General features: G+C 49.9%; 1 protein-coding gene across 2 annotated transcripts; it reads right to left on the bottom strand.

The window, feature by feature from the left end:
• Nucleotides 1-17,239: 17,239 nt before the first annotated feature.
• Nucleotides 17,240-20,765, bottom strand: LOC119308707. Of its 2 annotated transcripts, none has more exons than XM_037584836.1 (2): nucleotides 19,312-20,765; nucleotides 17,240-17,483 (listed from the first exon to the last, which is right to left on the bottom strand). In XM_037584836.1, the coding sequence occupies exon 1, from the start codon at nucleotides 20,543-20,545 to the stop codon at nucleotides 19,319-19,321; it is 1,227 nt and encodes a 408-aa protein (XP_037440733.1). In that variant the 5' UTR covers nucleotides 20,546-20,765; the 3' UTR covers nucleotides 17,240-17,483; nucleotides 19,312-19,318. The 2 variants fall into 2 exon arrangements, with proteins under 2 accessions (XP_037440733.1, XP_037440732.1); XM_037584835.1 differs by having other exon boundaries at nucleotides 19,305-20,762.
• Nucleotides 20,766-27,831: the final 7,066 nt, after the last annotated feature.

The following is a 27,831-nucleotide window of genomic DNA, read 5'->3' as shown; positions in this document are numbered from 1 at the left end:
ACACTTGGGAGCCCCTGGTGTGGTTGAGCCGCACTCTGGGCCTGTCGTGGTCGTGCCCCTCCCCCTATGCCCATGGTATCTCCAGAGCGTAATGATGTACGCAAAGGGCTAGTCTTGTAATCATGCAAGGGCTGGGGTTGGGGCCGGATTGCTACACGTGCTCGGAACCTGCCAGGTGGTCTTGATGTATGTTACTCCGGGCGCGTTTGGCCATGTCCGGTCATTTAACGGTCGGACTCGAAAATTTCCTTAAGAGGCTGCTCTGTACTTCCACCGCGAGAGCCACTGTGTGTTCCTCCGTTCGGAGGGAGCGTTCAGTGTTTCCGTTGACCGTGATGACTCCACGAGGGCCTGGCATCTTGAGCTTGAGGTATGCATAATGCGGCACCGCGTTGAACTTTGTAAACGCGGTTCATCCGAGTAGAGCGTGATAGCCACTGCGGAACGGGACTATATTGAAGATTAACTCCTCGCTTCGGAAGTTATCCGGGGATCCGAAGACCACTTCCAGTGTGACTGAGCCTGTACAATTGGCCTCTACACCTGGTATGACGCCTTTAAAGGTCGTCTTTGTAGGTTTAATCCTTGAGGGGTCTATGCCCATCTTGCACACTGTATCCTGATAAAGCAGGTTCAGGCTACTGCCGCCGTCCATCAGGACTCTGGTGAGGTGAAATCCATCAACAATTGGGTCTAAAACCAATGCGGCGAGTCCTCCATGGCGGATACTGGTGGGGTGGTCCCTTCGATCGAAAGTGATCGGGCAAGAGGACCATGGATTGAACTTCGGGGCGACTGGCTCCATCGCATATACGTCCCTAAGTGCATGCTTCCGCTTCCTCTTGGGTATGTGGGTTGCGTATATCATGTTTACCGTCCGCACTTGTGGGGGAAAACCCTTCTGTCCTCTACTGTTCGGCAGCCGGGTCTCTTCCTCGTCATCTCTATGCAGCCCCTTGTCATTGTTTTCGGCAATTAACTTGCCTGCCTGCTTGAATACCCAACAATCCTTGTTGGTGTGATTAGATGGCCTTTCGGGGGTGCCATGTATCTGGCAAGAGCGGTCGAGTATTCGGTCCAAATTGGACGGACCCGGAATAGTTCTTTTAAATGGATTTTTCCGCTGACCGGGTTTTGAGCCTCTGAATCCGGCGTTGACTACCGTATCCTCAGTGTTATCGCTGTTAACGCGGCGTTTGTTTTTGTTACGACGCGACCTGCCATTGCGGTCGTTGTAGTCCGGACTGCCAGAATTTTTGCTGAGGTTGTTACTACGGGCTAGCCAGCTGTCTTCCTGTCCTAGGTGCCGGGCCAGCCACTCGTCGCGGATGTTATGTTTGAAGGCTGTGAGGGCCTCTGCATCCGGACAGTCGATGATTTGCTTTTTCTTTGTTAAGAACCGTGTCCAGAACTGTCTGGCCGATTCGTCTGGCTGCTGAATTATGTGGCTTAGGTCATCGGCGTCTGGTGGTCGCACATATGTGCCCTGGAAGTTGTCAAGAAATGCGGCTTCCAGGTCCTCCGAACACCCAATTGACTCTGCTGGCAAGCTGTTAAGCCAATGCCGAGCTGGTCCTTTAAGCTTGAGTGGGAGATACTTATGGCGTGGAGATCATCACAGCGGGCCATATGGATATGAAGGAGATAATCTTTGATCCAAACCGCGGGGTCCGTTGTGCCATCGTATGATTCAATGTTCACGGGTTTAAACCCTTCAGGGATTTGATGATCCATTACTTCATCTGTGAAGCATAGTGGGTGTGCGGCGCCTCTATACTGGGCAATATCACGACGTAGCTCAAGAGAGCTTTGTCTGCTGTGTTCGGCCCGGCCGGAGTTGCTGTCTCCGGCGCGACGGTAGTCGTCGTAGATCGTGGGGCGCCCACGTGATCCGTAGATAGATCTTGATTGTTTTGCCTTGTCCTCCAATATGTCTCGCAAGTCCGGCGCATTCCCCCATGGTTTCGCGCTTTTCGAGCGGTGCCGGGGTACGGTTCTGGTGGAGGGCCTAGATGCCTCTCTGTCGCGGCCACGAGGTGGTTGGTCTGCCGTATTGTGCGCTGGCGATGAAGGTTTGTATGCTTCCTCCTCTAATCGGGGGAGCAGCTTGCGTTTTGTGTAGCTTTTGGAGGGGCGTTCGAGTTCATGCTCTTCGGCCGCGAGGACCTCGGTCCATCTATCGGCCAGCAGGTCTTGATCAGCTCGAAGCTGTTGCTGCTTTTTCTTTAGGCTGTTCGCCGTGGCCATTAGCCTGCGTTTAAAATGCTCTTGTTCGACGGGATCCTCGGGCACGACGAATTCGTCGTTGTTGAGGCTTGCCTCGTCTCCGGAGGGAGGCATGTAATTATCATCCTCTACCTCTTCGTCTGTCGCTCTCTCTTGAGGGATGGCTTCTCCGTCCTCCTGTGCTGAATCTTGCTGGAGGGGGTTGTCTTCGGCACTCTCTGGGGTGTTATTGTCTCCGGTGCCGGAATCTCCATTCTTGCTGTGGCGGGATTTAGAGCGGCGCCGCTGACATCGGCGCTTGGGCTGTTTCTTAGAGGAATCTGCCTCCGCTGCTTCTTCGCCGTTCCCATCCTTTGGGATGTCCACCATGTATATGTCGTATGATGAGGTGGTCTTCCAATGCCCCGTAGGCGCTGGTTCTTGATCGTCTCCGGCATCGTCGTCCATACCGTCGATGTCTTCAGAGTCGTAGTCTAGCATGTCGGTTAGATCGTCGACAGTGGCTACAAAGTGGGTGGTGGGTGGGCTTTGAATTTCTTCGTCGTCCGCATCCCAACCATCCTGACCGCAGTCCGGCCAGGGCTCTCCTGATAACGAGAGATACTTTAGCGAATTCAGGATGTCGCCAAAGGGTGAGTGCTGAAAGATGTCCGCAGCGGTGAACTCCATGATCGGCGCCCAATCGGATTCGATTGGCAGGGGCGCAGGAGGTTCGGAGTCCGGCAAGGAGTCCGGCACCTCGGAGTCACGAGCTTTGCAAAGGACAAGGTCAGTATTCGGCTCCATCGTCGTAGAGATTGCAGCTCCCGAGGCGGTGTCCAGCCACCTGTCCTCGATCTGCGCAGTCGGCTCCGAACTAGGGGTCGGAGCGGACTCATGTGCGGCTTCTAGGGCACTGGCCGGCGGCAGAGCTAAATCATGCCCATCGTGACAGTGCGGCGCGCTCGGCTGTGGCTCAAATCCATCAAAGATCAAGTCTTCGCGGATGTCAGCCGTGAAGTTTAGGCTTCCAAACCTGACCTGATGGCCAGGGGCATAGCTTTCGATCTGCTCCAGATGGCCAAGCGAATTGGCCCGCAGTGCAAAGCCGCCGAATACGAAGATCTGTCCAGGGAGAAAAGTCTCACCCTGGACTGCGTTGTTGCTGATTGAAGAAGCCATCAAGCCTATCGGTGACGACACAGAGGAACTCTCAATGAAAGCACCAATGCCGGTGTCAAAACCGGCGGATCTCGGGTAGGGGGTCCCGAACTGTGCGTCTAGGCGGATGGTAACAGGAGACAAGGGACACGATGTTTTTACCCAGGTTCGGGCCCTCTCGATGGAGGTAAAACCCTACTCCTGCTTGATTGATATTGATGATATGGATAGTACAAGAGTGGATCTACCACGAGATCAAGGAGGCTAAATCCTAGAAGCTAGCCTATGGTATGATTGTTGTAATGGTTGTTCGTCCTACGGACTAAAACCCTCCGGTTTATATAGACACCGGAGAGGGCTAGGGTTACACAGAGTCGGTTACAATGGTAGGAGATCTACATATCCGTATCCCCAAGCTTGCCTTCCACGCCAAGGAAAGTCCCATCTGGACACGGGACAAAGTCTTCAATCTTGTATCTTCATAGTCTTGGAGTCCGGCCGATGATGATAGTCCGGCTATCCGGACACCCCCTAGTCCAGGACTCCCTCAGCGGTGGTATATTGTACAAGCGTGTGTGCTCGTACCATACACCTTCTTGCGCTTTGGACAGTCTATTGTCATCTTGACCAAAAGGGAAGTTGCTCCATTTGATGGGATCTTGATTGGTTTCCTTTCAGAAATATATATTTCTGTACAATAATAGGAAAACAAGTTTCTTCTTTCTCGAAGGATTAGTGTTAGAAAAATGCGAGATATGTGAAACCCGCCAGTAAAACCACATCAAAACCCTCTTATAAAAGTGACAAATATCGAGCCATCAATGCTAGAGTTTTCTATCGTCACTTCTAATTGCCAAGATGTCGCCATTGAACTTGTGTTGAGCCTGCTTGAGTTCATGAGTGTTTCTCATCCTTGGATGAAAGAAAGAATACTCGTATCTTGAATAGTCACTGACAATGACACTATCATAGGATGGAGGCCCAGAGAGATCCGAATGAAGGAGTTTCAAAGGCCTTGGAGCCGAGACAATACCCTTGGGAGGAACCTTTGCGACCGCCAAGGGATCTACACCCTTTTCTAGTTCCTCCAGATTCTCGTCCAAAACAACATTTTATTCTTCGTCCTCCAACAAGTTTAGGTGCTGGAGGCTCTCCCAAACCCCCCTCCCGTGACATGTAAACCTTCTTCGCAGACACATGGACACCTTTTTTTTGCGAATACGCAAAGCTTGTGTATTTTTTCATTGATAGAAGAAGTTGAAGTGAGAACATATGAGGGAGGGGGTACATCGGATGGCACAACCAAAGGTGGCATAGACATGGTGCCAGAGCAGAAAAACATGGGATGCTAGTCCCAAATAGAAGCTACAACACAACACTAAACAACCCTATCTAAGAGAAACAACCCTAACCAAGACGATGGCCCGAAACTAGAAATCTAATAGCAAACACACCACGACCAAGCAAGATGATGCCTCCCGGAAGGGGAACGACGTGATGATGTTGCTGTCGTTCGGTCCGAGGAAGTGGACCTGGGGTTTCCCTCGGTGCTTCAGTAGGGGAATGGAGAAAACGTTGTGGCAGCGCCTCCTGGAAGGGGATGACACCCGCAGCTATCGCCGCTGCCAGCATCAGCAAACGAGTAGGGATTTTGCCCTGGCCTATGTTGGAACAATCCCAAGGATGCCGGGACATGATCCAAAGACGAGAACATGTCGTAAGATGGGGCCGCTATCGCCAGAAGGGGCGCTATGCCCAACGCTGAAGTGGCAACGGGAGCCACCGGAAGCGCGGGCACGGGATCTAGCGAATGAGGGGCAATGGAAGGTGTGGCGGTCGGGGTTGGCGAGGCCTCTTTTTGGATCTTCATGACCTTCTCCAGCCTTATGTTCGTTGGCTTTCTCTACTCATTGTGATCCCTTGTCACCGTCAACCCCATCCTGCGGGCATGAACCGGGACAAGATGCGCTAGCTCATCTTCTCCACGAGACTTAAGGGCCTGAGAATCCCGAGGCCTCCGATCCCATCTCGAGATTTGTTGCTTGCTGTATAGGCATTTTTTTGCTTTTTTCGAAAATGGGGGGACTCCCCGGCCTCTGCATCAGAATGATGCATACAGCCATCTTTATAGATAAGCAAATAGGTTCAACAAAGTCTTATAGTCTGAAACAGAGTAACGGCAAGCTCACAAAGAGCCACAACGCCAAAAAAAGCCAAAAGGCCACAACCGGCTAGCATAACAAAGATAGGAAAACTAATCGCCTATCCTATTACATGACCGCCATCCAAACCGGTTGAAGATATCCCGTACTACCGACTCCCACCGGATAGATCCAGTAACCAAACGCTCCCTGGCCTCCGTCGGAGTGAGTAACGACCACATATGGATCAGCGTAGTGGCTCAGAATATAACCTGCAAAAATGAATATTTTTTGTTCTGTTAAAAGCCAAATCACTTCTGCAGTTCCAAATTGCCCATAACAAAGCACATACTCCTACGCGAATGTGTCTAACCGTTTCGAACTCTATCCTAACAAGCCATGTTCCAAATAATGTACTGACAGAATTTGGAGGAATAATGTTATAGGCAATATGCACCGTCTTCCGCAAAACTTTGGCCAACGAACAATCAAAGAAAAGGTGTTTGATGGTTTCATCCCGATCACAAAAACTACACCTAGTAGATCATGTCCAGTTGCGCTTTACCAAGTTATCCTTTGGTAATATGACTTGTTTATGTACAAACCACATAAACACTTTAATTTTCAAAGGAACTTTGACTTTGCAAACATATTCTGAACTAGGAATCGCGCTAGAGTTGATAACATCGATATGCATCGATTTAACTGTGAACTCTCCAGACCTAGTAAGCTTCCAGCACAACTGATCAGACTGATGAGATAGCTGAACCTCCATCAGTCTACTCACCAGATGAAGCCACGCTTCCCACCGGTCGCCAACTAGCGTCCTCCTAAATTGAATATTAAGGGGGATGGACTGCATAATCGTTGCAACCAAAGCATCACGTCGTTGAACAATACAATGCAGGGACGGATACTGAAGCACTCGCAGCATTTCACCAAGCCAAGTATCCTCCCAGAAGCGCGTGGTATTGCCATTACTGACTATAAACTTTGTCCTATTAAAGAAGGCAGCTTTGACTCTCATAAGCCCCTTCCAAAAAGGCGAGTCTATCGGTCTCACAGTCACCTGGATAATGTTTTGGACTGCAGATACTTACTACAGAGGATCTACGCCCACGTGGCCTCAGTCTCAGCTAATAACTATACAGCCACTTACTGAGAAGACATCTGTTCTTGACTTCAAGATTCTCAATGCCAAGGCCCCCTGGTCCTTTGGTCGACAGATGATATCCCATTTGGCGAGTCTGTATGTTCTCTTTAGTTCATCACTATGCCAGAAGGATCTGGATCGATAGAAGTCCAGCCTTTTCCTAACACCAACTGGGACTTCGAAGAAAGACAAGAGAAACATAGGCATACTCGTGAGCACCGAATTAATAATAATCAATCGGCCTCCGTATGACATGAGTTTGCCCTTCCAGCAACTCAGTTTCTTCTCAAACTGATCCTTGATACACTTCCATTCTCTGTTTGCCAGCTTACGATGGTGAATGGGTATACCTAAGTACGTGAAAGGTAATGTCCCCAATTCACATCCAAACAATTGCCTATAAGCCTCTTGTTCCTCATTGGCTCTACCAAAATAGAACAACTCGCTTTTATGAAAGTTAATCTTCAATCCGGTCAATTGTTCAAATAAGCGTAACATCAGCTTCATATTTCTCGCTTTTGCCAAGTCATGCTCCATAAAGATGATCGTATCATCAGCGTACTGCAGGATGGACACACCTCCATCAACTAGATGAGGCACCAAGCCACCCACCTGACCGGCCTCCTTTGCCCTACCTATCAAAATTGCCAACATATCAACCACAATGTTGAACAGAATAAGAGACATTGGATCACCTTGTCTCAGGCCCTTGTGTGTCTGGAAATAATGACCTATGTCATCATTCACTTTAATTCCAACACTCTCTTTTTGCATGAAAGATTCTACCTGGCGTCGCCAGGCTTCATCAAAACCCTTCATGCGTAAGGCCTGTTGGAGGAAAGGCCATTTGACTTTATCGTACGCTTTCTCGAAATCCACCTTGAAAATAACTCCATCTAGTTTTTTCGTGTGAATCTCGTGGAGCGTATCATGAAGGACCACAACCCCTTCTAGGATGTTCCAGTCCGGCATGAAAGCAGTTTGGGAATTCTGCACCACAGAATGCGCAATTTGTGTGAGCCTATTAGTCCCGACCTTGGTAAATTTTTTGAAACAAACATTAAGAAGACAGATGGGCCTGAATTGCTCAATTCTCACAACCTCTGTTTTCTTAGGAAGCAATGTTATCGTTCCAAAGTTCAGCTGAAAAAGTTGAAGCTGTCCAGAGAATAAATCATGGAACAACAGTAACAAGTCCCCTTTAATAATATGCCAGTACTTCTTATAAAACTCTGCCGGAAATCCATCCGTCCGGGAGCCTTGTTATTTTTCATCTGCGAGATGGCCTCAAACACCTCTTTCTCAGAAAAAGGAGCATCCAAAATATCATTCTCAACAGCAGTAAGTTGAGGGATATCCTCAAACCTAGACTCATCCAGAGAAACACAGTTATCCTCTGGAGGCCCAAACAACTGCTTGTAATACTCGGTAATGTATAATTTTAGGTTCTCATGTCCTAAAATCGTTCCTTCATCTTGTTCAAGCTGAAAGATCCTCTTCTTTTTGTGTTTGCCATTGGCAATCATGTGAAACAATTGAGTGTTCGCATCCCCCTAGACAACTCGTCGAACCTTGGCCGGCAGCGCCCACTTTAATTCCTCTTCATGAAGAAGCTCTTTCAATCTCATCTCCGCGTCAAGCTTGGCCTGAAGCTCCGAGGCCGGCAGAACCGTGGTTTCTGCTTTTACAACTAGGGACTGAATAAGGGTAAGGAGCCTTTCCTTTTCGACCTTATAAATCCCACTAAGATGCTTAGCCCACCCACGTAAGAAACTTCTCAAGTGCCTGATCTTATTCTGCCAACGCTCAAGCGCAGTCCTACCTCCTGCATCCTTAGCCCATTCCCTGGCTACGAGATCAAAGAGTCCGTCTCGTTCAAACCAAGCCAGCTCGAATGAAAATGACTTTTTGTTTCCCAAGTGGGTAGCCTCTCCAGAGTCTACAAATAAAGGCGTGTGGTCAGAAATACCACGGGAAAATGCCTGAACTATTACGAAGAGAAACTTTTGTTCCCATTCGACGCTAGCTAGTACTCGATCCAACTTTTCGAATGTCAGATTTGGCAACGCGTTAGCCTAGGTGAACTTTCTTCCCGAAAGCTCTATATCTCTCTGATCCAAGCTTTCAATAATAGTATTAAACATAAACGACCATCTCCCGTCGAAGTTATCATTGTTCTTCTCCTCACGCCTTCTAATAATGTTGAAATCATCCCCCACCAGGATTGGAAGCTGCTCGGAGCCGCAAATCCTAACCAGATCAGCCAAGAACTCAGGTTTGAGTTCGGGCTGTGCGGCCCCATAATCCGCCACCAGAGCCCAATTAAACCCATCGGCCTTCGACCGCACCCGAAACTTAACTGCAAAGTCTCCCATCACCACACTTCGGACTTCTAGCGAATCGCATCTAACTCCGAGTAAGATCCCACCTGATCTTCCTCTCGGTGGCAGACAATGCTAGTCAAAATCAATACCCCCCGATAAAGTATTGAGAAATTGTGGCGAAAAGTTATCTCTACCAGTTTCCGACAATGCGATAAAATCCAGCCTATGCTCGATAGACGCCTCTGCAAGAAACCTTCTTTTAGCCAAGTCTTTCAGACCTCTGCTATTCCAAAAGATTCCTTTCATATTTCGTCATGAATTTTTTTAGCCGTACGGATCCTAGCACTCCTACGCACTGCGGAAGCCGGGTAGATCTTCCACTTCCACCTGCGTTTAGGTTTGTTCTGACTCTCCAGCCGGTCCTCACAACCAGGCTCCGAGGATCTAACCACGACATTCTCAGATGTATCATCCTCCTCCTCAGACTCAGGGAGGGGTGGTACAAGATTCGCACAAAAATTATCGAGCACCCTCATCCCCAAAGCATCAAAATCGGAATCATTCATGGGTTTAACCGCTGCTAAGTTACGAATCATCTCCAAAGCCTGCTCCGCCTCTAAATTGAGGATATCATTGACGGAATTTGAAATTTCACTATCATTACTACCTAGTGAAACTCCTAATTGCTTTGCATTATTAATAATCTCATCATTAGAAAAATGCAAAATGGAATTAGAGGTATTAACCGACATACCGGTAGTGACCTCAACGTCACGAAGCTTGGCCGCCCTCATGGCGCACCGCTGCTGTATGTCGTCAACCTCCGGATGATCCTGGAGACGGCAGCTCAACCGTCGTTCCTCAGAGACCGGATCCGGAATCCCTCCAAACGCAATAACCTCCTCCCGAGTGACCCTGCTCGGGGTGGGGCCTCCTGCCTCACCCCAAACACGCAGTCGTTCGGCCTTCATGGACGGAACAGCGGGAACGCCTGAAAGTGGTGGGGCACTCGATGGTGCCGCCGACGTCGGTCGCGCCCTACGACAAAGAGTCGGATCTGCACCGGGGGAGGGGAGTGCATGAGCCACCTGCTCGTACTCCCCACTCACCCCGGCCCTCTGGCAAGAGGGGCTCACCGACACCACAGGAGGGGCGGCCACCCTAGGTGCTCCAGGGGAAGAGGGCGCCGAAGCCACCTGCCCCGAGCCCCCTCCAGATGGCGGCGCCGCCACCTGCAGCTCCGGCACCGCGAGAGGAGAAGAGGGTGTCGAGGCCGCCTGCCCCGGACCCCCTCCAAAAGGTAAGACCTCAGGCATCGAAGCCTCGTCCACCGCGAGAGGGGAAGAGGGCGCCGAGGCCACATGCCCCGAGCCCCCCCCCCTAGAAGGCGGAACCGCCACCTGCAGCTCCGGCACCGCCAGAGAAGAGGGTTCCGAGGCCACCTGCCCCGGACCCCCTCCCGAAGATAAGACCTCCACCACCAGAACCTCGTCCTGAGGAGAGTCAACGAGTTGTGCATGAGAGGGAGTGGCCACCTGCCTAGACTCCTCCTCCTCTCCCCAGACCGAGGTCGGCGAGGCCCCAAGAACGGAACGCACAACATTCTCAAAATCCAAAGCATGCAAGAGGGCAGGCATTTTGAACACCATTATATCGCTTACAGATATTTTTACTTTTATACACTATTTGTGGTCTTCTCGCCAAGAGTGTCGTGACCAGACATGGCATATGATTTGTGAATTTGTGTTGGAAGGATGAGGACGAGCCTGGCCTTGTTGCTTAATCAGATGATTGCTCGCATGTAGACTGGAACACCTTGTTTTCTCTCAGCTTTTTCTACCAGAGTAGCGGGTGCTAGCACACAAGTGAACGAGACTTGCACCAAGTAGAAAAGAACCCGACCAGTGTGCTAACCAGAACATTAAACAAGAGTGATTTTTTGTTTAGAATTTCAAAACCGGAACCTACACAATGTTCCAGTCTTACTGGGTAGCATGGTTTTCACTTTCAGTGAGATTTCTGTGAAATTCATTGAATTTCAGTAATTTCAGCAGACACTGAAATATTACGTTTCGGCCAAAATATTTCAGCAATTTCAGTATAGCACAACAATTTCAATATTTTTCAAAATATTTTTTAATTTTTTCAAAATTTTAATTGAATTCAAGTGAATATTTCGGTCATTTGGCTGAAATGGAAACTGAAATCACTGAAATTCACTGAATTTCAGTAATTTTGGTTGGTGCTGAAATTTTTCTGAAATTGAAATTGAAAACCATGCTGGGTAGGCATTTTGATAAATTGTGCAACTTCAGGCAAACCTAGAAATGGCTAGTATAATGAAAAGAAAACTGAACACTGAATCATACGGGTTCAGCCCCAGCCCTCTTGGTCAGGCAGCGTAGCAAGCCAAGTAGCTGCAGCAACTTACAATAATCAGAGCATCTCCAACAGTCGCGCTATAGCGCGCGCGCAAAAAACCTGTTTAGCGCGCGCGCTGCGGCATGTTTTGTGCGCCTGCCTGCGCTGGCTCCAGCAGCCGCGCCATAATGCAGCGCGCGCGCCGCTCCAGCAGCCGCGCCATAATGCAGCGCGCGCGCCGGGCATTTTGCATATATGGATATATGGATATTTTGGACAAAAATGAACATGTAAATTTGACACAAACAAGTTGATGAATAAAAGTTCATGCCCACAAGTTCATCAAAATTATGCCCACAAGTTCATCCAACCAAGTTCAAATGCAAACTAAAAGTTCAAGACATGAAGACACATCAATCTTCATCTTCCTCTTCTTCGTCTTCGTCCTCATCTTCCGAAGACGACTCTTCCGCCTTCGAAGATGAACCTTCCTCCCTATCCTCATCACGCACCGCATCACGCACCGCATCATGTGAAGCTCCGACGGTGTTGGCAAGATCTTCAACGGCATCTTCATGAGAATGTGTGTGAGAAGCCATGGCGGCCGGAGGTGCACCCATACCTCCCATGAGAGAAGCAAAACTCATGCCTCCCATGGCGGCCATAGCGTCGGAGGGTGCTCCAAAGCCACTCATGCCTCCCATGGCGGTCGGAGGTGCACCCATGCCTCCCATGGCGGCCATAGCGTGGAAGGTGCTCCAAAGCCACCCATGCCTCCCATGGCGGCCGGAGGTGCACCCATGCCTCCCATGCCTCCAAAGCCACCAATGCCTCCCATGGCGCCAAGGCCACCGCCACCCATGGCGCCGAGGCCACCGCGCGGATAAGCGGTTTTCGAAATGGATGTCATTGGTTTGAGACCAATGCGAATTGTTGGACCCAATACCCATAGTGGACATGTATGCATCATCGTTGAGACTACAATTTTTTTGAACAATGCAAATAAGCTATCTATATGTAAAATGATGATGCATTGAAAAAATAAGAAAAAAAATACTTGGAAATTTTTTCACCTTGGGGGCATTTCGTCGAACACTTGGTGCGCGCCGGCGGCCGGCTCAACGAGTGAGCTCGCCGGCGCTTCGGTAGCCGCCGCGGCCGTCGAACGCCCTGCAAGCTTTTTCCCCCTCGCCATGCCGGAGCCGTCCGCCGCCTTGTTCTTCTTTGCGGATGTTTTGCCCTTCTTCGTCCGCGCCGCATTGGGTACTTTCTTCGACGGTGCGGCGGCGGCACGGGATGGCGCCGGCGCGACGCCACCCGGCGCCGGCGCCGTAGTCATCCGCGGCGGCAAGAAGAGGCTGCGCGCGAGGCCGACGCTCGGCGGAGCTCCGGCGGCGGCGACGCCCGCGCTCGCCGCGCTCGGGTTTCCGGCGGCGGCGGCTGCGGCGGCGGCGGCGGGGTCGCGGATGTACAGCGGGGTGAGCGGGGCGCCGGTGTGCGCGTCCATGGTTGGGGGCAGGGCGCCGGCGCCGGCGCGTGCGGGGCGTAGGACAAGGAGAGGGCGCGAGCGCTCGAGTGTGCCGCGCGCTGTAGCTGGCGCTCCAAATACACCGCGCGGATAAGCGGTTTTGCGCGCCCAACCCGGTATCGCGCGCGCGTCATTTTTGCGCGCCCGCTGAAGCGAGCCGCCGCGTAGCGCGCGCGCTAAATTGGCATTTTTTGCAGCGCGGCGCTCGTTTAGCGCGGCTGTTGGAGATGCTCTCAGCGTAGAGGATTGCAACCAGGAAAACGTCGCCCCACAAATTGTTTGACCAGGTAAAAACACGGAGACCATCGGTTATCACGGTCTCTATTTTTACAGCGATCTGACAGACCAAGAAGGACAAGGAACGAGGGACCAGCCTACAGCTTTGCGAGCTACCCAATTGTGAAGCGTGGAGACAAGAAATCCTCCCTTTCCGCCACAGCTTTGGCTGCCAGCCTACCAGAGCTGTGACAGTAGTTAAACACGACTTGCACCGGACTGGAAACTGCATTCCTGACCACCATAAAGCGCCTGTGCGAAGTACTAGAACAAACGCTACGGTCGTCGAACAGCAGCGCGCGCGGCTTCGGATGCTCTCCGCCTCCCCTTGTTACCGTGGCATCTTCACGAGGGTAGAGAGCTTCAACTGCTCTGTCCGGTCCACCTTTGCTTTTTGGTCAGCCTCTGCAGCACGGAGACAACAGATCCTTTGCTTTTGCTCAGCTTTGGCTTGCACAGTAGCTTACGGTGCTGGCTAGGAAAAGTGACGATAACTTACACCAGATACGAAACTGTCTCCCTTTGGTTCCCAAGTAGTAGTACAAATGGCTTTCCCCAGTCTTCTTTCCAACGTTGAAGACTTGAGAGTTTCAGAACCATTTTCGCTGGGTCTCTATATGTATGCTTTTACTCCTAAGTTAGTACTTTGTGATGTGCTGATTGCTCGAGACTAGCTGTATGCAGAAGATGAGCTATACAAATGCGATCAAGAGCAGCATTGAAACTAACCTACAATGTCGAACTACCTAGTTTTAGTTTGAGTTAATACCACAATTGGTACATAAACTTGTAAGGGTGGGAACAGATTCATACAGAAACTAAAAACCCACACAAAAGTGGCCCTCCAACTCGACTGATGTAACAAAACCATACAAACCAGTTCGAACTGCACACGTGACGCACCAGGTGGACTCCGTCGGGGCCGAAGCGCGTTTTTGCAAAAAAAACACGTTCTTTGAATTTTCCGTACGTGGTGCGCCGCTGTCCGTACGATGTCGTTTTTAGGTAACCCCCCGTCGACGCCCCCCAAGGCACAATCCCCTTCCAAAACCTTACCTTTCCCTTTCATTCTCCCCTGTCCTCCTCCTGCTCGACGTCTCCGAGGCGACACCGTCATGGAGCTCATCGGCGACGAGTTCCCTCCTGAATATGGTAAGCATCTGGCCCTCCTCTTGGCAAGCCATGGCCGCTCCTCTGCTTCCCCTGTTCCTGCACCGCTTGGTTAGGTTTTCTAGGCGCCATGATGATGCCGACTTCTTCTCAATTTCGGGTCGATCTGCTCACTAGGGTTTGTTGTGCGCATCCACCGCTTGGAAGGAGGAAGCAGTTTGCATGAGTTTATTTCGGGTTTTTGTGGTGCTGATTAGGGGGTTCGGGGGGGGGGGTGTCAATCGAGGGCAATGTGAGGGGAATTTTAGATGTGATTTTCATTACTGCCATACATGGGAAGGTGGTAGTTTAGAACGCGTCAAATACAGGGGAAGAAGAGGTCATGTGTTGATGTGATTTTGGGGATAAAGTTTAAGAGATTATATGATGTGATGTTCAGAATTATTTCTTGTACATGCAACTTTCAGAGGGCATGCTGGGATCAGTTTGGGTGTTGGTGAATGGATTATATTATTTTTCAGAGGGAATGCACCGCCCGCTTCTCCCACTTCTGTCCTAGCACCGCCTGCTCCTCTCCGGCACATCACGTCCGCCATGCCGCTCCCGTACGTTTATGAGGCCATCCCCGAGTTGCTGCAGCCGGTGGGATCTGTCTCACCGGAGGTCCTAGAGGCGGCGAGGGCACTCCGGTGGAAGGAGAGGGCAGAGCGGATCCACGACGACGTCCAGGCTTGGTCACAGAGCGTGAGGGAGTGGAAGAGAGTTCAGGCGGAGATGGAGCCAGATGCAACTATCTCCCTTGTCCGACGGGAAGGATGCATTGAAGGTGCCAAGAAGCACGCCGATTGGGAGCTGCGCAATTTGGGTTGAAGAATCCACTTCAAGAGCTCAGCGGAGGAGCGAGCTAGGATGCCGCCCCCAAGTGCACCGACATTGGAGATCGTCAACTGGGCAAGGGAGGAGGCGAGGAGGCCACCGGGCTAGGCGAGGTGGGACTGCTTGGCAGGTCGGATGCCGACCAGTGTTCCACCACAGCCTGAACCGGTGGATTCGCCGCCGTTTCTGTCTCCACGGTCAGGGCTAAGCTACGACAAGCTCTGAAGATATCTGAAGTTCTCTAAAGTTGTCTGCCCGTTCTGCGTAGTTGTCTGAAGATCTTGCAATTAGTTTGTCTATCAAATCATGTTACAGTGTTGTTGTTCTTCTCCCTGTTTGTCTTGTAATGTCAATGAATATGTGTTTGCCTGTGCTTGTGCCTTTCTATTATGTTGTCAATGAATACGGATCTGTGTGCTGGCAAATTCAGTTTTTCATAAGTTTGTCTGTCAATTTTAGTTAACTTCATGCCAATTGTTGCTGTCAAAATGAGTGCACTTTCATGTCAAATAAGAGAAACATTACAACACTGAACAATGCAAACTTTTTGAAGAATAATAGGTAGGCAATGATTTCAGCAAACAATATGGAATGTTTACAACAATGAACAATAGGTAGTCACTGATTTCATATAATCAGTACAACATGCAAATGGGTAGAAAATGATAACAGATAGTTTGATCCTTAACATAATGCCAAATGCTACATTACCTAACTTACACAAAACCTCTTATCATCAGAGCTACAACACCATACAGAACTGCAGAGCAGCAGACCAAACAGGCTAACCAAAGTTCGCTACTATCCCTAATCTTCATCTCCTTCTCATGCTTCATCTTCATGGCCTTCCTCTCTTCCTTCAGCCTCATAATTCCAGCATCCTTGTCAAAGACAGATTTTTGCAGAGCCAAATTCTCTTCAGCAAGTTTGCCAATCACCTGCCTAGGCCTCCCCTGCCACTCTTTTGTCCACCCACTTTAGATAAGCACATGTGTCATAACCTTGAAAACATAAAAACCACCAATTTTGGGTAGACATTCAGTACAACACAGCTGAATTCTTAAATGAATAATGAATTTTGCAATGCCATTTTGAGGAAAAGTTTAGCAGCTCACTTACCTCAACAGGACAGACAAGAAATCTACGACCATAATCATATCCTTCACAGCAAACTATTCGTGCTGGGTTCATAAAATGGCAACATTGGTCACTACTGTCAGTGCCATTGAAGACAACATCAGGAGATGACACAGGTATACTCCAGTCAACATCTTTATCACCTTGCAAGATCACTATTTGGATGAATGACTTTTTGGTCAGCCTAAAGATCACCTTGCAAGAATCAACCTAAAGATCACTCAACAACATCAACAGAGGGAGGACACGCACCTTGCAAGAATCAACGTCCATGTACCGCACTTCGCCGGTGATCTTCGCCCAGGGCTTGCCGTCTATCGTCTTGTCAGCGCCGACGAGGTCACATCCATGGAGCGGGCGAGGATGGCTCAACGACGAAGCCGTCCCTGCCCCATGCCGGCCAACTTGCTGCTTCCCGCCAGAAGATGCCCACCCCTTCATGTCACACGAGGACGGTGGACAAAAAAGACTACGAGAGTTGGCGGCTGAGCTGGGTGGAGCTGGCGACGGTGAGGGCGGCGGAGCTAGGGATTTGGTGATGGGGAATGGATGCCTGCAGCGGATTTAGAAAAAGGAAGGGACCGCGACATAAAAACAAAAAAAGTGCAAAGGCTTTCTGCAAAATCACCACGACCTGACAGAATCCGACGTGGCTGCCAAATGTCGCCTCCAAACCGTTTTGGGCCAAAACTGAATCCGCATAGTGGCTGCCAAATGTCGCCTCCAAACCGTTTTGGGCCAAAACTGAATCCGCATAGGAGTCGGAGGGGCACTTTTGTGGGGTTTTTTAGTTTCTATATGAATCTCTTCCCACCCCTACAAGTTTATGTACCAATTATGGTATTAACTTTTTTAGTTTCAAGACTTGGACCTGTCCCTACGGATACAAATATGGTCAAATCTGTCTGTGCATACATGACATCAAAACGGTCAAAAGTGCGATCAATATTTCACGCATGCAACACGAGAATATCAAGGATGCTCAGATAACAGTTTTGAGAATATCAAGTAGTACAAAAGATACTTAGATAAATTACACATATAGGAGCTGGCGACATTGCTTAGATAGTCTAATAAATAAGGTAATAGGAGCACTTCTTCGTCCTTGCGCTGAGTGAAGGTGCAGATGGCATCAGTGAGCCAGAGTTGATAGGATGTGAGCTGACTTCAAACAAAAACTGCGCTGATTCCACATCTCGGAAGTCAGGAACCTGGTTCACATAAATTGCAGATATAAGCCACAAAAATTTGCTGGGGATCGAACCATTATCATGCCATGAACATATTGGAAGGCGGTAGATCAGATAAAAGCTAAACCGATAAGCAAAAAAGAAATTTAAGCTTATGTAGATGGTGCAACAAAACTGAAACATGCATGAGTGTTCAACTTTTCCAATAAAAGATTTTCTGAAATAGTGTTCTGAGAGTTTGCAAGATTTCAGATGAACTGAAAAATGCTGAGACTTCTTTACAAAAAATTAATGCCAAGTACTATGAGAAGAGTATTTGTGTCAATTGGGCTGTTTGTTAAACTGAAAAAACCATGTACCAGTAGAATGAATATTAAGCCATGTCTATGTACAAGTAGACTGCTACAGAACATTAAGCCGTGTACAAGTAAAGCAAAATACTGCTGACAGCATCCAATGATTCCAACTTCCAAGCTATCAAAAGTTCCAAATATATTAGGTACTTCCATGAAAAACTATTTAAGCGCTAATGAGACGATGACCACACTCTTATACTCCCTCAGTTCCATATTATAGTGCGCATAACAATTTGGATCAAATTCCGGAATGTAGTGCGCATTAACACCTTTGGACGAAGATATCCCTCTGCTGGGCCACTGCAGCGAAGTTGCATGCACCCACATGCGTTACAGTTTGACAAAAGCAAAGGGAATTTCTAGTCCAGATAAAAGGGCCAGCACACGTCTTGGTATAAACGCCATAAGCAAAGGCGCACTATATAGGGGAACCGAGGGAGTAGTACTTATTTCCAGCTCTCTCCTTTTTTAGACAGAGTTGAGCTAATCGATATTGGCTGCCGATCACTTGGCAAAATAAGTAGAAATGTCTTTTTTTTTCTTTGTAGTTGTTAAGAGGCATACGAAATAGCAATATTTGATTAATTAAAAAAATCAGGGTGCATGCATCACATAGATTTTTCATATTACAGCTTTCTTGCCCCACAATTCTCACGAGAAATTTAGAAATGCAAACACAAGTATTGTTAAAAAATAGCCCGAGGTAACAATCATGTTGCAACCATAAAACATGATGGGTTGTATAACTCTCAACGATTGGCAGATTTCATGCACATGAATCCAAAATGTGCAAGGTCACAAATGAAGCAGGTATTTGTTTCTAGGTACAACACCCATAACACCCATGATTTATTTATTTATTGGCACAAATAACACATAAGATAAAATGTCCAATTCCAAACATTAAAAAGAGCATATCAAATTTAAAAAAATCAATTTATGTAACAGACTTTACCCTTAGTTCACTTAAAAATTAATCACCGCTCTTTTCAAAATTATATAGTAACACCATTAAAAAATGATACAGCAATCAACCCAGCATTTTGGAATTCTAGAGATAGCCTGTAAGCTAATTAAGTGGCTAAAATGAAAAAAAGATGTCATCAAACTCCATCGCCATAATTGGCCCCATAATAGTGAATGCTTTGAAATGCAAAATATGATAGACCGGTATAGGGATGATTTGTGTATAGTACTACACTGTAGCCATAAACTATGAGCCAGGTAGAGGAAGAAAGTACAGGTATGCAATTAGGCCTTCTACCACTAGCATATATCTCAAACCTAGAGGATTTAACAGAAATTGTGACTGCAAATTCTAAAACAGTATTTCGGAATGATTGCTCCACATTCATGCAGATATGTGCTACCAAGTACCAACGCATGAACATGAACATGCAACAAACAACTCAAGGCACCACATAGGAAATGATCTGAGGAATTAAGCACAAGGTCAGGCAACATCGATGAAGAGGAAAGGTTATACCAATCACCAGAAAGTCAGTTCTCTGGAGCGAGGAAGGCAGGCGGCCACGCGTGGAAGTAGGCGCACATCGGGTGGCCGTACTCCTTGCCATGTTTGGTGTGCAGGCGCTCGATCTTGGCCGTGTCCAGATGTAAGGAGTAGCGCCCATACCCCATGGTTCTGATGAACAACTTGCCGGTACGCCCCGCGTCCATGTCGCTGAGCCAAACACTGAAGATCCTGAGGCACTTGTCCTTGGGCAGGCCCGGCACCGAGTCGTACACCTTGGTAAGATTCATCTCCCTCTCCAGATACCACCCATCGTCGCTCCACCTGGTCTCCCCACGCACCCAGACCCGCAGCAGCTGGTCCTCCACGGTCGCGATGCACAGCCGCCCGTCGTCCGGCGTCTCCCCGACGCGGAACTTGCCGAAGCTGGGCATCTCCTTCGGCGCCAGCAGGTAAGAGAAGTGCAGTGTGGAAGGGTCCAGCGAGAGCACGCGGCCGGAGTTGCAGATATGCCAGTAGAGCTTCCCGGCGGCGTGCACGCAGCGCGACTCGAACCACCAGGGGTCGAAGCTGACCTCCACCTCCGTGGTCCGCGGGAGCGCGCGCCAGCGGCACTGGCCGTCGTCGACGGACGCGACCCAGGCGCGGGGGTGCCCGCCGTCGATGGAGATGCAGACGACCTCGAAGCAGAGCTTGCTCTGGTGCGCGCGGGAGAGAAGCCCGGAGCCGACGTAGTGCCTGCAGCTGCGCCAGCGGTGGTCGTCGGGCACCGTGTCGCGCGGTGGCGGCGGGAGGAGCACGCGGCGGCGGGTGGCCGGGTCGATGACGAGGAGGCGTGGGAGGATCCCCTTGGGAAGCGACGCGAGCGGTTCGAGAAGCAGGAGGCCTTGGTGGCAGTCGTGGAGCACGAAGCGGGAGGCCTCCGGAGCGAAGTCGAGGGAGAGGTTCGGTGCGGAGGCGTCGAGGGGAGCGAAGACCGCGGGGGCGTCGATGACGGTGTCCTTGGATGCCGTGTGCAGGAGCGGCGGCAAACCGGTGGCTGTGGTGTGGAAGAAGTGGCCGAGGAGAGGGGCGGTGCGGGGGAGGCAGCGTGCGGCGAGGCGGCGCCAGCGGTGGCAGGCGAGGGCGGCACGGAGAAGGTCGGCGAGGGAGAGGCGACGGAGAATGTTGAGGAGGCTGTCCACGGGGAGGACATCGACCGCCTTCTCCGGCGACGGCGGAGGGAGAGTGGTGGACGGTCCGGCCATCGCCATGGTTTGTGCCTAGTGAGAGGCCAGGTGTCTTTGGCTTGGCTTATAGTGAAAGGACGGAGGCAGGTACGTTTGGTTTGGGCCAGGCTTTGGCAAGGAAAAGCAGGATAGAGTCGCGTTTACCACCACAGCGCTCGCCTTTTCTTTTTTACTCACCACATCAGTCACCATGGGTGAACTCTTCTGGAAATATGAAATTCGAAATGGTCTGGTTAGAGCAACTTCAATGAGGCGATCCAAACGAACGGCGTCGGTGCTTTTGTGGAGCGTTGCCAATGGATAATATGTCATAAATTTATATAACTCTCACGTACTGTGTGTTGGTACAGTTTTGGACAAAAAAGTGTTGGCGATTCCGACCTATACCAACAGATGCATTCTCATCTTTATAGTGTCGTGGTGTAGTGTAGTTTAATTTCTCAGTTTAAGTTAGTATTGATTTTCCCTTTTCTCTGTTCCTAGTCTCATTCTCTCTTTACCATTTCCCCTAGCAACCTACTTAAGTGAACTATTTCCAAACTTCAGTTTGGGTGTGAGCGTAGTTGTGTAAACTGACAAAGCAACTGCAGGGATTGTGGTACCATCCTTTTTGCTTCCTATGAGATCGACAAACCTTACTTTTAACAAAATTGCTACTTAGTCCCGTGCCCTTGCAAGCCATCACACACCCTCATGAAGGTACCTCCTGTTACCTTCCTCTCAAAGGTCCAAATCGGCCTGAATAGCCCAAATCTAGCAGCATGCAAACAACAACCATATCATGAAAAGCCTCGATCTGAGCATTGCCCGTTGTCCAACTGCCTCGTGCTCATCCAGATGTAAAACTTTGTCGAAATCACCCAGGCACATCCATGGGAGATTACTAAAGAGCTTATACTTTTAAGCATCCCACGTTTGGTGTCTCAAATGAGTCTGAGCCTCTTCGTACCCTACCGTCACTCTGCATGGGTCAAAGCCTGGTTCAAGAACAGAGCAATCTAGATGGTACATAGAGGAACCAAGATATCAATCTTTGTTTCATTCTTCCAAAAATGCCAATAACACCACTTCTTCTCTGACTATCAATAGCATATCCTTTATCATTCCCTAGTGTTCCTGCTAAAGCTTCTACCCTCGAGCCATCTAGCCGAGTCTCTACTATGCAAACGAGGGTAGGGGAAAATTTCCTCGCGAAATCGTGAAGCTCCCGAACTGTTACGTCTCTGCCCGCACTACACTGTGTGGGTTATGTTTTTTTTAAGCAATCTCGCGAAGCTTTTTATTCGAACCGTGACAATGTTTAGAGGGACGAAAGAAATGCCGTTACGTGCCCTGGCCACCTAGCACTTGTCCACGACACAGTCCAGCCGGCCCAATAGGTACTTCCGGCCCAGCCCGCTCATTCTCGTTGTCGTTTAGTTCCCTCCCCGTCCACGCAGGAAGGAGAGTCACGGCAGCCGAGCGCACTGTACCTGCCCCCGCTCATCTCCTTGATAAAGCTGGCACAAACCTCCCACATCAATCCGCATTTCTTCTTTCACAAGATGAGGAGCCGCTCCCTCTCTCCCTCTTCCTAGACGGCGGCGGCGGCTACTTCATCCTCTTCGTCTTCGACCGCCCCGCCTCTCCGACCGAATTCAAGCAACCAGATCCTCCCGGCCGATCAAGCCCACCTCCGTGCTTGAGGTAACGTCCGAATCCAAAGCCATCTATTCCCGCAACACAACCTCGTTCGCACAGAGCTCCGGGGCGCTCGGGCGTCGTCTCCGACGACGATCCGGTGCTAGGTTGGTCGCTCCATGGCCACATCTTCACCGCAGGAACACGGCGAGCATTTCCAGCGCCAGATCGTGCTCGATCTCGTGCTCTAGTCTCACACATACGAGCACTGGCACATCACCGCCTAGCTCGGGCGTCATCTCCGACGACATCCGGTGCCCGGTTGGTCGCTCTGGTTAACATATGCACCGCACGAACACGATAAGAATTTCCATCACCAGTTCACGCTCGATCTCGAGTTCTGGCCTCGCACGCATGCGCACCGCCACACCACCGCCGCGCTCGGGTGTCATCTCCGACGACGATCCAGTGCCCGGTTGGTCGACTTTCCACCGCCAGTAGCTCGATCTCGAGCTCTGGCCTCACACTCACGAGTACCCGCACACCACCGCCGCGTTCGGGCGTCGTCTCCGACGACGAGACGATGATCCGGTACCCGTTTTGTAGTTCCCGTTGCACCATATGCACTGCACAAACGCGACGAGTATTTCCAGCGCTTAGATCTCGATCACGAGCTCTGACCTCACATACATGAGCACCGGCACACCGCCACCGCACTCGGGCGTCGTCTCCGACTACGATCCAGTCCCCGGCTGGTCGCTTCCGTTGCACCCTCTGCACTGGACAAACACGCCGAGTCTTTCCACTGCCAGTTGGAGCTCGATCTCTAGCTCTGGCCTCACACGCACGAGTACCCGCACACCACGAGTCGCCTCTTGGGCTCGATGCCGTCGACCCCCGGCCGTGTCTCGTCCAACAAACGACGTTCTCTTATTCGCTCTTTCGATCGCACCTTCACAGACTTCAAGCAGACCCTGGGGACGTCCTCACGGTGCCCCTCCGCCGCTCTGTTTGGCCACCGCCGGCGCGCTACCGTTCTGCACGCACGCACCACACCCCGTTCAACTGCAGAACCTCGGTCCGAATCAGTACGCGACGCCGGTAGCCGGTGACACCTCAAAAGCGCCGATCCCATTCTCTTTCGGTCACACGAGCATACATCCGAGCGGAGCGAGTTCGATTTCAAGCCAGGCGCAAACCATTCTGCTCTTTTACCAAGACACTGACAAATAATAATCAGAAACATCTGTTTCACTTGTTTCAGGACCATGGGACGTGATCGTGACTTCAGTGAGGAAGTGAAGCTCAAATGCTGGGATAAGGCAGATTTAATCATGGGGCGCGATCCAGCAAGGTGGCGCTATGACAGGATCGGCACCCCTGTGATGAAGGACTTCCATGGCAAGAATGGTTTATGTGGTTGGCAGTATGACCACGATACGCCAGTCTCAAGGGGAGGCACGTCGGAGCTGAGCAATTGCCAAGTCATGCAGACTATGGCCAACAAAAGCAAGTCCAGCCGGGTTCATTTACCTGATAGGCTTGCTCAATCAGCCTCCAACATCCAGCTGAACCGTGAGTTCTCCTCAGCCTCCAACAGCTGAGTAATTGGCAGTTTTATCTTTATGGACAAACTAACCAGTTTGTTGTTCTTGTTTTGCAGAGGAGCAACGAGACATGATCGAGATGGCCTACTATGGCAACGTCCATGATGAAACCGGCACACCAATATGCAGATGCATTACCAAGCATCAGGAAGCTGTGGGTTCAATCAGAGATCACATCCCGGCGTGCGAGGTTAAGGAACCAATGTGCCCACCTTGTCCCAAAGAAAAGACACGGAGCCAAATTTGCTGTGGAGACAAGCAAGAGAATTTCAGGAGAACAGTGAAGAACGATGACAAGTGAAGACTACAGAATCAGCTTCCAATGTGACCAGGAGCCTCAGGGTCTTCTGTCTCTTAGTTATGGAAAACAATGCATATGTTTCTTTACTTCTCATCCTCTGGTTATGTAATGATGCCCTTATCTGCCTTGCTACCTTATTTAATTTGGGAGCCATTTGGAAAGACTTGCTGGCAACTGGATTTTTCCTTTTCGGCCAGTCAAATTTGTGGCCGCATATTCAATGCGCTTTTGTGATACGTGTGTATGTCGACTAACTCTGTTACTTCTCTAGCCGATTTTATTTTGCCTATCCTTGTTGAGTGCAGGATGCAGACTGCATGCATGGATGCATGTCTTTAGTTTCTGGCTTTTGCACACACGTGGATGGATGAAATGCATCTCAATTTTAGTGTGTGTGTTTCCTTTAGTTTTAAGCACGTATTTTCTTTTCTTTTTTATTTTATTATTATTTTGTTTTCTCTTTACGTGTATTTTCGGATGTTGAGTGTGTGTAAATGTATACAACAAATGTACCACATGTATAAATTACATTAGAGCATCTACAGCCGGACGCTCCAAACCCTCATACGTCTGGCCAGCCCACCCGGTCACTGATCGGTCATGAAATTTCAACCCAGACGGATGCCTCAAAAGAGCCACAAACGCCTGGGCTAACTGGCACCCGTCATATCCAGCCCAAATATGAGGCAGACATGGGGCGCCCGGGCGCGCCCGGACACGCCCGCCACGTCGGACCCGGCCCATGCTGACCCACCCGACCCCATATATATTCGTCCCCATCCGGTTGTCGGACCAAACCCTAACCACTTCACTCCACTCCCCTCCGCCCACCCGAGCTCAATTCCGTCGGTCTCCGGCATGGCGGGAATCGGATCCGAGTCCTTCCACTACAAAAAAAAGACACATCCGTGACATTTTGGGCCGAACAATTTTTTTCTGTCATTCTTATGACACTTCTATGACGATAATTGTGACAAAATCCGGTATCATCATAGATGTGGTGGGCTCCTACTTTTATGACAAAAATTCATGATAGAAAATGGGCTTTTCATCCTAGGCGGGCCGGAGACGCAGCTGCATGACAATCTTTGGGCCGTCCATGACGAAAAACACCGTGGCAGAAGCAAGGGCGAGAAAAAAATCAGGGGAGTTCCCGGTTACGGTGGGTGGTCGGGGGCCGAGCGATGCACGTTTCTCTCGTACGTACGCACGTGTGTGCGAGGCGTTTGGCTCTAACTGAACCCGAGCGAGGCGTTGGGCTCTAACTGAACCCGGGCGATTGCACTGTAGGCTACGCATTACTAAACCCGAGCGATCGATCGATCCCTTGATGTTAACTAAACGGCGGAGTAGGTGTTCGAGACCCCACCCGTATGTACGTACGTGGCTGTATTTACTTTCTTGCACCCTGGCCGTTGTATGTACGTGTACATGCTACGTGCGCGCCTCTATTACGACACGTGCGTGACTCTACATCGACCAGTATGTACGTAGACGTTCGCGACCAGAATGACAACGCTACGTACGCTTCGACCAGGTGGGTCCTGATTGTCAGGCACTTCCTTGCGTGCGAAGATGTAGTTGGTGGGTCCCAGCACTCAGGGGGTGAATCATTTTTTTTTCTCGTAATATGGACGCACTTCCTTGCGTGTGAAGATGTAGCTGGTGGATCCGAGCAGTCAGGGGGGAATCGTTTTTTTTTTTTGCAAAATGCGGTGGCCCGTCCGGTGGGTCCCTACTGTCAGGTGGAGGAATAATCATTTTGCGCATAATAAGGAGGCACTTCCTTGCCGCGGCCATGGACCCAGCTGTTAGCATCTCCACGTACAGTACTCTTCCGATGAAAGTCATTCATTGACCACATTGACCACGCCGCGTCGAGAGCACCAAGGCGGTGGACGACGCGGAGCCGGGGAAGACGCGGCAGTGGATGCCCACGCGGAGAGGAGTACGAGGGTTCACTGGTTCGGCTGCGGTGTGAGGCTGCCGCCGCCAGAGAATAACATGAGGTGTGGATGAGTATAGAGGGATGGCATGGCGAGCGGTGGCAGCACAGCCGGACACGGGAGGCAGGAGCAGGCGGCAAGGCCGACGCTTGTTTGGGCGGATGGAGCAAGAAGACCAGAGGTTGAAGAAGCACTACGACCGTTGGATGGACATCGTACGGTCACTAGAGGTAGAATCATTCATATTGACTAAGTTGACAAAGCCCTCCGTCCCCCTCATCTTAGTAGGCCCACAAGTCAGCCTCCCACTATGGTGGGTCCCGGCTAGCAGGGGGAGTATTCATTTTTTTGTGTAATCAGGAGGCACTTCCTTGCGTGCGAAGATATAGCTGGTGGGTCCGACCTGTCAGCGGGGGAACGTTATTTCGTGAAATACAGAGGCCCTTCCGGTGGGTCCCAGCTATCAGGTGGAGGAATCATTATTTTGCGCGTAATAAGGAGGCATTTCCTTGCGTGCGGACATGGACCCAGCTGTCAGCATCTCCACGTACAGTCCACTTCCGATGCATGTCGTTCGTTGACCACGCCGCGCCGAGAGCACCAAGGCGGTGGACGACGACGAGGCCTAGGAAGGGAACGACACGGAACCAGGGAAGACTCGGCAGTTGTTTCCCACGCGAAGGGGAGTACGAGGGTTTACTGGTTCGTCTGCCGTCGCCGGAGAATAACAGCAGGTGTGGGTGAGTAGAGGGATGACTAGGCTAGCGATGGGAGAACGATGGGGCGGTGAGGCCTGCGCGGCAGCATAGCCGGCCGCGGGAGGAGGGAGCAGGCAGTCCCGCCGACGCTTGTTTGAGCGGTTGGAGCAGGAAGAGCAGAGATTGAAGAAGCACGACGGCCGTTGGATGGACATCCAACAGTCACTGCTCTCGTGTGTTAATTAAGTTGACACGACGTTGTGTGTGTGTCAACCATTTTTTAGGAAAGCATACGCGTCAACCTATAGTAGGCGCACAAGTCAGCTCAAATCTGTGAAAAACAACATACATCCCATCTACCATTATTTCTAATAATTTACAGCCCATTTGCCAATTCTTAAGAATTTTTTTGGAGCTCATCTTCTTTTTGTTAGCATTACACCCCATATTGTGGCGACGGTTAAAAATTGTACGAAATTTTGCATATTTCGGTGCGGTCAACTGTTTTTAAGCCTGAAATATCGAGCCACATTCAAACTATTTTGAAAAATAATTTATATAAATATAAAATCCAAATAATTGTCCACGCATAAAAATCAATGTAATTTAAAATCTTGTAATGAAAAAAAATTGAAACTAATTCCCGGTTTGATGTGTTTTAAAAATGTACAGCCCATTTCTGGGCAAACCGAATGGAACTCTCCTCGTATTGAAAGATTTGCAGCCCAGCAGGGCTGATAAAGCAAGTAGGCCTCATTTGGGTATTTATTTTAAAAAATAGAATTGGGCTAGCCATTTTCAGCAAGAAAAAAACACAACTGGGCTCATGATGTGGTAAACATAAATAAAACCCTGGCTAGACGGGCCACAACCCTCGCACAGCCCCGTTGTTACCCTGATCCGTCGCTAGAACTAGTATAAATAACAACTGCTTGTTCATAAAAAGAGTAAATAACAAATGCGCGACCTGCTGGGTCCCTCGTGTCAACCGCTCGTTGTGTAATTCTTTCGTTTATTGACTACATTGACAATGGTGTGAGCCCTGATACGTCCATTTTGCATCATGCTTTTATATCGATATTTATTGCATTATGGGCTGTTATTACACGTTATGTCACAATACTTATGCCTATTCTCC

This window comes from Triticum dicoccoides, chromosome 5B (assembly GCF_002162155.2).
Source record: "Triticum dicoccoides isolate Atlit2015 ecotype Zavitan chromosome 5B, WEW_v2.0, whole genome shotgun sequence".
Lineage (NCBI taxonomy): Eukaryota > Viridiplantae > Streptophyta > Magnoliopsida > Poales > Poaceae > Triticum > Triticum dicoccoides.
This window is presented reverse-complemented; position numbering and strand designations above follow the sequence as displayed.

Bases quoted from the DNA above. Each gene is read 5' to 3' on its own strand.
- LOC119308707 (XM_037584836.1), bottom strand. From the start codon at position 20,545: ATGGCGATGGCCGGACCGTCCACCACTCTCCCTCCGCCGTCGCCGGAG.